Source organism: Nelumbo lutea, chromosome 3 (assembly GCF_056320005.1).
Source record: "Nelumbo lutea isolate HS-2025 chromosome 3, American lotus-T2T, whole genome shotgun sequence".
NCBI classification, from domain to species: Eukaryota; Viridiplantae; Streptophyta; class Magnoliopsida; order Proteales; family Nelumbonaceae; genus Nelumbo; species Nelumbo lutea.
In genome coordinates this window covers 93,677,864-93,691,681 of record NC_142686.1, presented here as the reverse complement: position 1 = coordinate 93,691,681, position 13,818 = coordinate 93,677,864, and the positions used below count along the sequence as shown (strand labels likewise).

The window sequence follows — 13,818 nt, the reverse complement described above, 5'->3', positions numbered from 1 at the left end:
CACTATAATGGTGCTCAAGTATTTTTACTTGTCTACAATAATGATATAATCATCATTAGGTTATTGACATCACTTATTACTGATATCATCACAAAACTTTAGCTACAATTTGTTGGGAAGCATCTTGGTCCCTCAATTACTTCCTTTGTTGGAAGTTGTACGCATATCACATAGCTTGTTTCTTAATTAACAAGTACATTGCTGACCTCCTTTGTGTACATCTTGGTGGTGTTAAACCTATTTCTACACCTACAACATCTTCCTCTAGCTTGATAGACCCCTTCCTTGATGCCTCACTTTATAGACACACTATTAGAGCATTACAATAACTATCCTACACTCATCCAAACATCTCCTATGTTGTTAGCGAAGTTTGCCAAACCATGCATTCTCCCCTTATTAGTGATTGGGCTATAGTTAAAAGGCTACTTCAAGAATACAACTGGTTTATTTATAGTGCCATCCTTGCCTCTCTCTCTCAATGTATATGTTGATGCTGATTGGGCTGGGTGCAAAATTGGTAAGAAATCTCAAATGATCTTTTTTGTCTTTCTTAGTGATAATTTAATATCATAGGCCTTTAAGAAGTAGCCTACCATCTCACAGTTGAGCACTGAGGCTGAATATCATAGCATGGTTGTCATTAGCTTTGAAGTTCTATGGTTGAAGTCATTGTTTCATGAGTTGGGACTCCCGCTCTTTTCCACAATACTACTTTGTGATTACATTGGCACAACGTACTTGACTGCCAACCTAGTGTTTAATGCTAGGACTAAACACATTGAAATTTATGTGCATTTGTCAACATCATGTTGCTACCAAGCCCTTCTTAGTTTGGTACATTTCCACAAAGGATCAACTTGCTAATGTGTTCACCAAGCCTATTGGCCATGGTCGGTTTTAAGTCTTGCACACCAAGATTTAGGTAGTTTCTCTAATCATCAGTTTAAGGGGGGTTATGAATCAATCCATCAATGATACAACTAATCCTCAACCAACTCTCAAGCCTATCATCTCGTAGTTGTACTCAACTAGGACTCTCTATGTTTAACTTATCTTTTGTATAAGAACTCTATAAATACCAAAATATGCTCAATATACAGTTATTGAAGATAACTTCAATTTGTTGCAAGTCTTATAGTGTTTGATTCCATTGTTATAATCGTACTTCTATTGGAGGTAAGTTGCATTTAATGACAGGTGAAACAAAGGTGCCTTTTGGAATTATTTATAATGTGAGTTCGGCAATATCCTCCATTCTTATGGTTGTGATTGTAAAAAAATGTTAATGCACTTATTCTTCTAGTATTCTTATGCTCATTTTTCTTGGCTTGCTAGTAATATAGTAGTTTAATTTAGTAGAATATACAAAAAAATGAGTTTATGATTGACTTTTTTTTTTTTACTGTTGTAAGTTGTTTCCTTAGTTGTTAGAGTTTGGAACTTTAGTGAGTTTGGAAAGACAAATAGACACCCCACCAACTACACACTTTACAACCATGGACAACAATCATTCTAATTTTTGACTTCGTAATTCTCACTCGGGAAGTGAGAGAGGAGTCTTTCTTTTTTGCAACTCTTTAGTTCCTAAACTTCATAACTATGTCTTTCCACTATTTACATGTTTATGACAAATTTTTTTTACTATGTTAACATGCTAATTATATGAATTTAAAAGCATCCAATAGGTTAGAATAAAATGTTCTACAACAAGAAAAAAGCAAGCACTTGTAAAAAGACACCAACACAATGTTAGGAGGGGGAGATTGAACAATCAATCTTTATATGTCTACTTTCACATTAAATAGTCAATCCCTATATGTATGTTCATTTTTCACATTAACATACTCCATTAGAAACATGCACTTTCCATATCCATTCACAATCACCTCAAGAAGAACCTACAAAAGACTTCACTTGAGATCTAAAACAACAATGTTGTAATGAAGCCATTTACCTAAAAAAAAGGAAGCAACTAGTGACCACAGGGTGATATTGAAAATGTGGTTGTGGGTTAAAATGTTTATACAAAATGCTTTTTTAAGAAATGGAAAAAGATATGAGAACATAGATGATAATTTAAAGGAAAATGAAGGGTAAAATAGCCTTTTTGATCTTTTTATTAATGGTTAATTAATTAATTGTCATAAGAGTACTTTAAGGGATTTTTAAAATAGTAGGGGGTAGGATTAATCAATTTCCTAAAACTTAAGGGTAGTTTAAGAGAGTTCATTAAACTTAGGGATGACAATTTCTACCCTACCTGGTGGGTACCTGCTCAACGAGTGGGCTTTTTTCTTGAATGACAGGTTTTGGGATTCTACAACCCATATGGGTATGGGTAGGGTTTGGTATTAGGTTAAACCTGACCCTCCCCCACCTGCATATTGTTGGAAAGCATATAAATTTTATGTATTAGCTTAGTGTTGAATTTAAGAATATTTTGAAATTTCTGTGAAGGATTATTGATAGTTTGTGTTTTTAGCATGTTTTAATCAAACAATTGGAATTTTTGTTGTGCACATGGAAATGTAAAACCCTCCCCCACGGGTGTTAGACTTTGAGAATCTTCTTGCAACAAAATACGTTCCAACCCTCTACCAACTTGATCTAGCACCGTACATCTCACTATAAGACTAGGATCCACCATATATGAGATGTGCAGTGTGAAATCATGGTGGTGGGTTGTTGGAATGGATTTGTTGGCTGTTAATCCAGACTCGGATAAGATCTTGTATTTATAGAAACCCTCCCCGTCTAGGATGCCCCGAACATGTCAATTTTTATATTCAAAATCCCCTCAAGATGCTATGTTTTGTCACAATGTTTTTAACCTATTGTTGACCCAATCGATTGAACCGTTCAAACCATCACCTGGCCAGGATTCCGGGTTTGGTTTTGTTAAAACCCATCAATCGATCAAAAACCATTGACTTGGTCAAAATCGTTTGACCTAGTTGGTTCAACCATTGACACATTCGACTCGGTCATTGGGTCGTGGGTTGCACTCAATGCATGCAAACTTTTGGAGGCCATGACTTTGCACTCCGATGTCTAATTGGAATCTTTTTTTTTTAATTTTTATTTTAGATAACTTTTCGAGATCTATGCATCCCTTGCCTCACTATTTTTGTGAAAAAAATCTTTTTTTGCCCTCAAATCACAATTTTTAATATTTTATAAAAATAAAAAACTGAATTAAAAACATAAATTAAATATAAAATAACACATATAATATATCTAAAACATAATTATACATTATTTATGTAGTTATATATATATATATATATATATATATATACATTAAATACATAAATGATAATGTGGGACGGTCTGACCCATTTAATTTGGATGGTCCAACCAGTGACTCGCGACCCAAAGGCAAAATCAGTTTGGCCTCCGGGTCAATTTGTAAAACATTAGTTTATCATGATGTACGAGGATTTAGAAAGACTACAAATGAAAATATGTAAATTGTAAAGTACAGATGTATACAAAATAGGATAAATTTCTTAAACTATCCTTATGGTTTAAGTAATTGAATACTTATGGTTTAAGTAATTGAATAAGTATATCTTAATTATTTGAAATTGACTACCACTACCTTATTGTTTCTAACAATTGACTACCACTACCCACGTGACTTTAAAATTTTTTCAAAACCTAATATTACCCCTCGTCCCATGAACCCCCCACTCTCTCTCTCTCTTCATTCTTAGATCACCCCTTCCACCTCTGCTTCTCTCTCAACCTCCCCCTCCGCCTCTGGTCTCTCTCCCCTTCTTTTTCTGGAAGAAGAAAAAGAAGTGGAAGGAGAGAAAGAAAGGAAGAGAGAGAATAGAGAGAAGAGATCAGAGAGAGATTGAACCTTTCCCTAAAATGCTCAGCGGATTGAAAAAATTTTGGAATGGAAAACTAGAGGTTTCCAGCCAGACCTCCTCTGTTTAAGTTCAGTGGAGCTTTTGAAAAGAGGTCAGAACTCAGAAGAACTGTTCCTCATAAAATGTACAGTGTATTGTACAGGAGAAACAGAACAAGCAAAAGCAAATCTCTATCTTCCGTAATAACGGCGTCCAAATCAAACCTTCAAATGACAAAACCAAACTATGAAGTAAATTGAACTTCAAGAGCTTAGCAAAGGAAATGAGGTGGTTTCAGATTAAAGAAGAAAACGAGGAAACGACTATCACAAGAATCATCCACAGGAATTTAGCTTGGCAAATTCATGTCCAATTAGGACGATCAAATCACAGAAATGTCATGGTAGAACAAGTCCAAATGGAATATAAGAACCACTGTCGAGACTGATTGCTACAGTATTAGCAAAGCCAAATGACATTAATCTGCCTGAATTTGATCTCCGAAGACCTCTGATAGCAAGGCCTTAGCAGAGTAGTAAGCAGATCCAAATTCAAAAGAAATCAAAATCCAGCTCAATACAGATGTGTTGTTATCGAAATCTATCTCGCCCCTTTTGAATTCAACCACAAATTTGAAGCCAATAAATACGAAGATGAGAGACAGAAGCGCGAAGACGAGAGAAAACAAGGCTTTGAACCGCCTCAGCGGTTACGAGACAAAGTTGAAAGCAAGTTAATTTTGAACCTCTTGTTCACCGCCGCTCGTCGCCTCTGGTTCACCTCTGTTGCAGCAGCAGATCTGAACATGGAGTGCCGCTGCCTAGAGGAAGAAGAGAGAGGGGTTTCACAGGGGTTGCTGCTGCCGTCGCCGTCGCCGTCGCCCAGAAGAAGAGAGAGGGGTTTCGCAGGGGGTTTCCACTGCCGTCGCCGTCGCCCAGAGGAAGAAGATAGAGAAAGAGAAATGGGTTCAAGGGGGTTGCCACCGCCCCTATTCGGTTCACTCGTTCTTTGCTTCTTCAACAGATGGTTTACGGGAGCTAACGGTAAAAAAAAGTATTTAATCGATTGTGAGAAACAGCAGGAATAGTGTTAGGATACATTTAGTCAATTAACTAAATAGTAAGGGGTAATTTAAAAAAATTACTATAAAATAATACAAAATATATTGTATTTGTACTCCTTCCGACCCGAACCTAATTTTTTTTTCTTCCATTCAGCAGAGTGGAGTTCAAAACTCAGGAACGATTGGAGATTGCTATCACACTCTTCCGTTGACAGAGGTAAGTTTTCATCAAACCCCTCATTTCTCCCTCAAGAATGTTTCTTCTTCTTTGCGCCAGAAGGCTAAACCAGGTTAGGAGTGCTGGAGATTTGACCAATCACATCCATCTCGATTTTATCCAAAATCCTTTTCTGAAACGCTTCTCAACCTCAATAGATGGACACTCTTTCACAGTATCCTACCTCATAAACTCATGTGGGTTGTCAAAGGAAGCCGCTGTATCTGCATCCAAGTGGGTCCAGTTTGAATCCTCGGACAAACCAGACTCAGTCCTTTCCTTCCTTAGAAGCTATGAGTTTACCGATACCCAAATCTCTAGAATCATCAGAAATCGGCCGATGCTTCTCATTCTTGATCTTGAGAAAATCCTTAAGCCCAAATTTGCGTTTTTGTATTCTGTAGGATTTTCTCCACCTGACCTTGCAAAGATAATCTGTTCCGACTCGAGTATATTGACGTTTAGCTTAAAAAACCAAATTATGCCTTCTTTTGAGTATCTTAAGGGCATAGTTCATACAAACGACAATGTCGTCACTGTTCTCAAACGCTTGAAGTGGGCTTTTAGATCCTGCCACTGGAAGCATATGGACCATAACATCGCGACTCTTCGTGATTATGGTGTGCCTGAACGATTCATCTTGAGCGTTATAAGGTCTCAGCCTCAGTCACTTACTCGTCCACCTGATCTGTTCAATAAGAGTGTCAAAGAAATTAAGGATCTCGGATTCGACCCTTCAAAATCAGTTTTTGCTCGAACAGTTTCTATAATAACATTAAACAAAAAATCAACGATTGAAAGAAAGTTGGATATCTTTAAGAAATTTGGTTGTTCTGAGAGGGAGATAATCTCAATGATAAAAAAGCATCCTTTTTGTCTGGTGCTGTCGGAGAAGAAGATACTAAGAGGGATGGATTTTCTGATGAACAAAATGGGCTTGGAACCGTCATTTATTGCCAACAACCCAATACTTATCTGTTTTAGTTTAGAGAAGAGGATAATTCCATGGTATTCAGTAATACAAGTATTGCTATCAAAGGGACTTATCAACAAGGATATCAACGTGGTTCAAGCTCTCAGGTTAAGTACTAGAGGTTTCATGGAAAAGTTTGTGATTAGATACCAGAAGGAAATTCCACAACTAATGAAGATATATGAAGGTGAGATGGACTGCTTGGAACTAATCAATCGATCTGAAGAAATGGACAACTGAAGAAGTTTTAGTGTGCTCATTTTACAATTTTTCTTAAGATATTCAATTCCCAACAGATCTCAGTTTGATAACATTCCCCTTTTTGTGCTTCACTGAAATTGCATTCAACACCATTGTGCTTTTCTTACAACATCGCCTTTAATGAGCAAGAATAGAGGGTTAAATGCATAGAGATTGAAGGCCATGGAGACAAACAAATGACAAGGAGAAAAAAATCCTATGTAGTGTCTTTGGATGAAAAAGAGTTAGGCAGTAGGCACTCAGATACTGTTGTAGCTCAGAGCTTTCTAGTTGATTATGCATGATGCTGAGTCTGAGGCCTAAAGTTTGGTTGATAATGATCAGCTTTTAGTTCCGCTTTTCTACTCTATGTCGCTTTATATCTTTCATATATTGTTTGTGTGAATATCTGACCATGCATTGCCAATGTTATACAAACTGTGATATCTCATCCAGAGACAGCCAAAGCTCATGAAGGTACAAGCTGGTGCAGCTTATTAAATCAGTTGGTGTATTTATTGCTGAAGATTATCAAAAATGTAGTTACCACCGAACTGGGATTCAATCCTGTCGTCATCTTCCCCACCCCACCCAAAAGTTTGCCTAGCAAACGTAAAGACAAGACAAAGTTCACAGGAATTGTATGCAAAAGACTGCTTTGTTCTGTATATTTGTCAAGCAAGGTTCTCATATTCTCAGTGTGATTACAGTTTTGAAATTGAGCAAGAACTTCATGGAGTTCCTAACCGATTACCAATGGAAAGTCACTGGCCTTGAGGAAACTGGTGCATTGTGGAATGTAGACTGTTAGCTTTCAATTGTATCTGCAATTTCCAATTTGATACAGTATAAGGGGGATTGACTCTTTGCTCAAATAGATTGACCCACTGCTTTTCTTCGTAGGTTTCTCTCTTCTAAGCAAATGATTTATCATATACGTGAACTTGGCAGGGTCCTTTTTGATCTACATTGTCTTGCGCCCTTGATTGCTAACATGAATTATATTAGTAATTTAAGTTCCCCTGTTTTGCACTTTCGTGAGATGATATGCTGTTTGGACCAAGAAGGAACCCATCTTCTCATAACTCCAGCAAAGTTGAACCTCCTTTGCTTGTTGTGGGATGAAAATATTTTGAATTTGCATGAGACAATGCTATGGAACAAGAAATTTTGAAAAATTGCACTTGCTGCTCTTAATATCATTGTCTATCAACTGGTTGGTAAGGTCTCTTGCTGGCCGTAGCAGAGACTTGGGATTGAATCCCACCTACACCTGGATTGGGGGATGGTCTATCCCCTGCTGTGTAGCCCTTCAAAAGAAATCACAAAAAAAATCATTGTCTATCAGCTCTAATACCTAGACAATTGTACATGCACTTGGATGATCACGATAAACCCATAAGTTATATGTAGGGAATTCATGGATCTTCCCTAACATTCACTTCGAACTTCTGAGCTTTTGATTGCAGGTCTCCCTAACAGTCGAGGTCTCCTTCTGTTGCTGAGGTCTCCCTCAACTCCTGAAGTGCTGAGCCAAGGTCTCCCTCAGTAGCTGAGGTGTCGAGCCGAGGTGACACCTTATGTACATATATACTCAATTAGGCTCGCGAGCCTCACGATATGAGCTTTATTAAGCGCAAGCTCGGCTCAAATAGCAAACGAGCCCATATATTAGGCTTGAAGCTTGGTTAAGACTGAACTGAGCTGATCTCTAACAGCTCGTGAACAGCTAGGCTCATGGCCATCCCTAGTTAGGGCATATATTACCCTAACCCAACCTAACTTCAAGATGGTGACTCCATTCCAAGAACTTCCTCTAACTGCTGATGATGTATCAAGGTGAGGGATCATTAGTCAATAGAATTGAAGAAATAAGTGGGATGAAAAAGTTGGAAGATTGAAGATTGGCTACACGGATTTTCAGAAACCTACAACACCTGGTTTGTTATTTGTTACCCTTTATATTCATAAAATTCCTTTCATCATCGTGGTATTTCTACAATTCTACTGCATTCCCGTTTTAATTCTAACCCATGTTACCAAATCCTCTAGATCTATTTTTGTTTTTTGAGAAGTGATGAAATTTCATTAAAAAAAGAGAAAATGTTGGAGGGGGAGAGATTTCCTCACCAGCTACAAGAGAAAGAAAAAACTACAAAAAGAATATCAACTCATAACATCATTGCTCCACAAAATTCTCTCCCACTTATCACAGGCTTCCCCAAAACTCACACCCTTGAAAAGATTGCTAACAGAAACCCAACTGAACAAAGTTCTTTTGAACATTGCACACACTTTCTCAACAGGATAAGAAAAGTCCTCAAATAAGCGCCCAATCCTTCTTTCAAAATGCACCAATAGATCGCCAAAGGGGTAAGATTCCACAACATCTTGCTCCTTTTAGAAAAATCCTTCACAGAACAAGTGGAAAACAATGCCACAACAATCCTTCACATGAAGGTGAATATAAAAGAATTTTTCATTAAAAGAAAAACAATAGTACATAGAGTGTTGGTGACAAGACGCCACCCAATACATGCAAAACAGAAGCAAAGCAAGACAAAGACTAAAATAGGGGTGGATTCGAGCCTAGTTGAGCCAAATACTTGGCTATTCGAGCTTGGCTCGCTGAAATTGTCTTTAGGCTCGAGCTCAAGCTCGATTGGAGCTAGAGACTTGAGCTCGAGCTCAGCTCGGTTCAAATTTCGCAAGTTCAAGCTCGACTACAAGCCAAGTTTTTCTAAAAAGTAAAAATACTATTATATATAATAAAAATTATTTATTATATATTTATATATCTATATGTATATGTATGTATGTATGTATGCATGTATGCATGTTGCATATACATAATAAAAAATTATTTATTTATTATACTTGGCTCGTGAGGCTCATGAGCTGAGCTTCATTGGGCTCGAGCTTGACTCAATTAGCAAATGAGACTATGTATTAGATTCGAGCTCGGTTCGAAGTTCGATTTAAATAGAACCAAGCCGAGCTTTTCACGAGCCGAGCTCGAATAGCTCGTGAGAAGCTCGGCTCGTGGCCACCCCTAGACTAAAATATAGTTCAATACATCTTAAGGGTACACACCAAAAGTTATCCCCAAATCGTCTCTTCTAATCCCCTAAAAGTTTTGAAGACAGAGACCCAATGAACCAACTTTGAACTTATCCATGCATACAATTTACTTCCATTGAAATAATTTTATATTCCTTTTCTTTCCACACCTCCCAACAATAGCAAAAGATACGCAGCTCCAGAAGATCTTTGCCTCCTTATCGTTGTTGATGACTGGTCACCATGCAAAAAATTCTCTTGGATGTTTAAGTGATCACATTTCCAACTTAAACAATTTGAACAAGAAAGCCCAAATGCAACTGGTGTAGCTGCAGCTGAAACATAGGTGCAACACTTTCTGTATCTGCTTCATAGAGATAACATTGATTAACCAACGGCAGACCCCTATTCAATCGATAATCTTGGGTTAGGATGCTGTCCAAAGCCACCAGACAATCTAAAGCCTCCACTCTCAGTGTAACTGAATTACTCCAAATGCCTCTTATTTGAGAACTCCCCACTTGATTTCTTAGTAAACCTTTAAAGAAAGATTTAATGGTTAATCTACCATATTTACTCTCCTTCCACCACCTCACATCTTGTCTTCCTTGATTTTACACCACTCCTTGAAGTCTATCCAGGCAAGCATTCATCAAAACAAAAAAAAAAAAAAAGTCTATCCAGGAAAGCAAAAGCCTCCACTCTCAGCGGAACTGAATTACTCCAAACGCCTCTTATTTGAGAACTCCCCGCTTGATTTCTTAGTAAACCTTTAAAGAAAGATTTAATGGTTAATCTATCATTTACTCTTCTTCCACCGCCTCCAATCTTGTCTTCCTTGATTTTACTCCACTCCATGAAGTCTATCCAACAACCTCACACATTCTTCAATCTCCCAATCAAGAAGGCATCTAAAAAGGGAGCACTACACCACTGACTGACCCATTTCTGACTTTCAAACACTGAAATAGTGAGACACTTTTCCTGCTAAAGAATATAGCCTCGTTTACTAAGACAACCTCTCTTTCAATTTGAAATCATTTCTTTTGTTTCTTCTTTTCTTTTATTTTTTTGTTTTTCTGTTTAGTTGTATTTGTTATAGTACACATTAGGCCTCAATTACAACAATTGTTCTTGATTTTGTTAGCTGCTAACCTCTCTCCCTCTCTCTCTTGAGGTCTTTTCATTTTTCTGTTTCGTTGTATTTGCTTATTGTAATTTTAGACCAGCCATTTTACTGAAGGCTTGTTGGTTGGAGAAAATCTATCTTCACTTTCCGGCAATGAGAAGTATCCAGGAAAATGGATCAAAACATTACTTTTTTGGGAAGAAAGCTCCAAGATTATATTTTTCAAAAGGAAGAGAGGCTTAGGTAAGTGGGGTTTGAGCTGCTATTTGGCATTTGCTATTTCAAATCTCCAAAGTTTTGTAATGTTTTGAAATCTCCAAAACAATGTTCTGTTGATATGAACTATTAATGCACAGTGAGATTGGTCTGTTCTATCATAACATGCCATCAAAATGCTAATAAGAGATGCTCTTTCAGGTCATCAATTTAAGACTGTTATACAACATATGAGTTCCCACCCTGCCTTACCAATGGATCTTTTTTTGATTTTCAGGTATGATGGATGCTTCACAGAATTCCTTGATTTAAGTTGTAATTGTTATCATCTTTTTATTTTGAATATTCACAATGTTGTTTCTTCTGACACATTTTCAGTTGAAGGGTCATTTAGCTCGAAAACCATTGAAAGAAGTACCTGATGAAACATTCACAGTATGTTGGAAAGGTCCACAACCATCTAAATCTTTCAGTGATATCAAGAAATACTTCTAGCCTTATGACAATGACAGACTTCTGGAACTGGAACACACCTTTTCTGATTTTCTCTTTGACTGTCCATAAAGGGGCAGTCTGACTAGACAAATATTCTCTGTTTATTCAACAGCAAGGATCCTGCAACTTGTGTTTTTCAGAGATGAAGCTTCAATTCAGGAAAACTACAATGAATAAAATAGAAGATCAAATTACTTTGTTTTCCTTTTTCATGTTTCAAATACACAAAGCATTGGAGGGTAAGGAGAAGTTTATGACAAGGCAGTAATGTACAGTATCACTTATTTGAAATTGTTGCTACAGGTTAGACATGAGAGGGGGAACACATCTCTCTCTCTCTCATTTCAGCCTATGAAACTAATACTGTACATTATTTTGGATGAGGTTTCAAATGTGTTCAATATAATAAGAAACCAAAGAATTCCTTGGTGCAGGTTGTTGCTAATTAGGTGCTGGATGTGTGAATAAGAAACCTTATGGTTAATAGTCAACCAGGGCAAGCAACAATCGTACTAAAGTGGGGCCCAAGGAAGTTTAGTTGGACTGAGCCCACATGCCTTTCTGTTTTGTCCCTGGCTAGTAGAACTATATAAACAGCATGGCAATTATGGACTTGGATTGGAAATCAATTGAGATCACTGTTCACCCCAAATCCATGGTGGCAGGGGTTATTCAAGATTTTTTAATCTTGGTTATTCAAGATTAGGGTTTTGTGCACCACCATGGGCATGATCTTGGTTATTCAAGATTTTTTGATCTTTTTTCACTGCATTATGATAATAAGGATCCACTAGAATCTTTCAATGGTATCAGAGCCATCATCCATGCTAATGCACTAGACCAAATTTTGATATTTGTATGCGATTTAGGGTTTCTTGAAAAACCCCATCAAGATTTCAACTTGATGGTTCTTGGTGTTTCTTGGATGCCAAGATTTCATTTGATATATATGGACCTTGCTTCCAAAATGTTAAAGGAGATGATTTTTACAGTTTTCTTGTTTCTGTTTTGTTCCCAAACAAAAATATAGCAGATTAAAGTTTCCATTTTTTGTTATGGAACAAATGGAATGTTTGAAGAATTGAACAGATTCTATCTTGGTGGTTGATTCAAATCAGTTTTCTTGTTTAATAAGAACTCAAATCTTGGACTGATTGGATGCTCTTGGATTGATCATATCAAATCTTGAAAGGGTACTCCCAAAACTTGAATTTTGAATGAAAGTCGATCACCCCTATGTCAATGAAAATAAGATTTTCTTGATTCCATGTCTATGAAAATATGATTTTATTATTTCAATATTAATGTCCTACCATGCGAAGATGTGAAAAAGTGAAAGCCATGAAAGAATAAGATCTTTGTAGCATACTAGGGTGGTTTCCACAACGCTAGGGGTGCACAACATCCCCATGGGGATGAACACACATACCTTGGAGCTACAAGGAATACCTGAGGTTTGAGAAACCTTAGGTCGATTCATTCCTGTGTCGCATGGACTGTAGATATGAGTCCCATATGCAGTTTGGAAATGACATTTGTAGTGGGAGCATTCTATATTTGTAAATGAATAATTTCTTTTCTTAACTAAATTGCCATAACAGTTTTTTTTCACTTCTATTTATTTCGATTATTTTATTTGGTTGTGGGAAGGATGATCATGGACCCAAAACCTAGTTTGATCAATGGGATTGATTATGTGAATGTTTAGGAATGATTAATTATATTATTTAAGGGTTGTAATTTTAAATAGATCTAGGCTTGCATGTCTCTCCTCGATCTCTGTCAAAAATTCTGTTTGTAATTTCTCTATCCCATTGATGTATCCCCCTTGATCTAGTATCAAGGTTTTCTATTAAAATGTAATGAATTAGTCTTAGGATAGTTTAGGACTACAAGGAAGCTGCAAACATCCCAAGGAATTGATGGGTTCTGAGCTTGGAAATTTGAAAAGTGGAAGGAAATTAAAGCAGTCCAACAATTTATCTCAAAGAGTCGAGACAATTTTTATGATTCTAATTTGATTGTTATTACCCTAGACCACGATTGAGTTCTATTGCTAGAGCTGAATCAAACTGGAAGTCCATCATCATCCTATTTTAATTGTATATGAGATATGCATTATTTATGTTATTGCATGAGATGCAAATTATGATGAGACCACGTAAATATTAAGTTGTGCATGAGATGTTAAGAACGACCATATGTGGTCTTCCACCATTGTAGAGTGGATGTCTTTTCCTTTGATGTGGGTATGAGCGCCATAGACATATGGGTTGCTCCTTCAAGAGAATGCATGGACACCCTATGACATATTAGATATGGTGAGGTAAGGTACCATTGAGTCCCAAGAAACTATTATATGAGGGGTTTGGTGATATTCTGCACTTGCTAGAATGGTGGGATTAACTTAACCTTTAAAAATAGTTTTAAATTCTAAGAACCTTTTCAGGATGAGAATGGTGGGACCAACACCTACAATAATTGTATGGTGAGAGAAGTTGCGTACAGTTAGATATATATGAGATATCTAAGAACCCTTTTAGGATGAGAATGTCGGAGGGACAA

General features: G+C 37.0%; 1 protein-coding gene across 7 annotated transcripts; it reads left to right on the top strand.

The window, feature by feature from the left end:
* Window positions 1-3,699: 3,699 nt before the first annotated feature.
* LOC148866929 (uncharacterized) lies at window positions 3,700-11,457 on the top strand. Of its 7 annotated transcripts, none has more exons than XR_016110755.1 (6): window positions 3,700-4,903; window positions 5,081-5,140; window positions 7,823-8,293; window positions 10,657-10,785; window positions 10,960-11,035; window positions 11,137-11,457. XR_016110755.1 is itself a non-coding variant. In XM_088981059.1 (6 exons), the coding sequence occupies exon 2, from the start codon at window positions 5,178-5,180 to the stop codon at window positions 6,351-6,353; it is 1,176 nt and encodes a 391-aa protein (XP_088837185.1). In that variant the 5' UTR covers window positions 3,700-4,903; window positions 5,081-5,177; the 3' UTR covers window positions 6,354-7,252; window positions 7,823-8,293; window positions 10,657-10,785; window positions 10,960-11,035; window positions 11,137-11,457. The 7 variants fall into 7 exon arrangements, 3 of the variants coding, with proteins under 3 accessions (XP_088837185.1, XP_088837186.1, XP_088837184.1); XR_016110756.1 differs by having other exon boundaries at window positions 10,643-10,785; XR_016110753.1 differs by having other exon boundaries at window positions 10,638-10,785.
* Window positions 11,458-13,818: the final 2,361 nt, after the last annotated feature.

What these genes read in the sequence shown, in the direction of transcription:
- LOC148866929 (XM_088981059.1), top strand. Translation starts at nt 5,178, where the DNA reads ATGTTTCTTCTTCTTTGCGCCAGAAGGCTAAACCAGGTTAGGAGTGCT.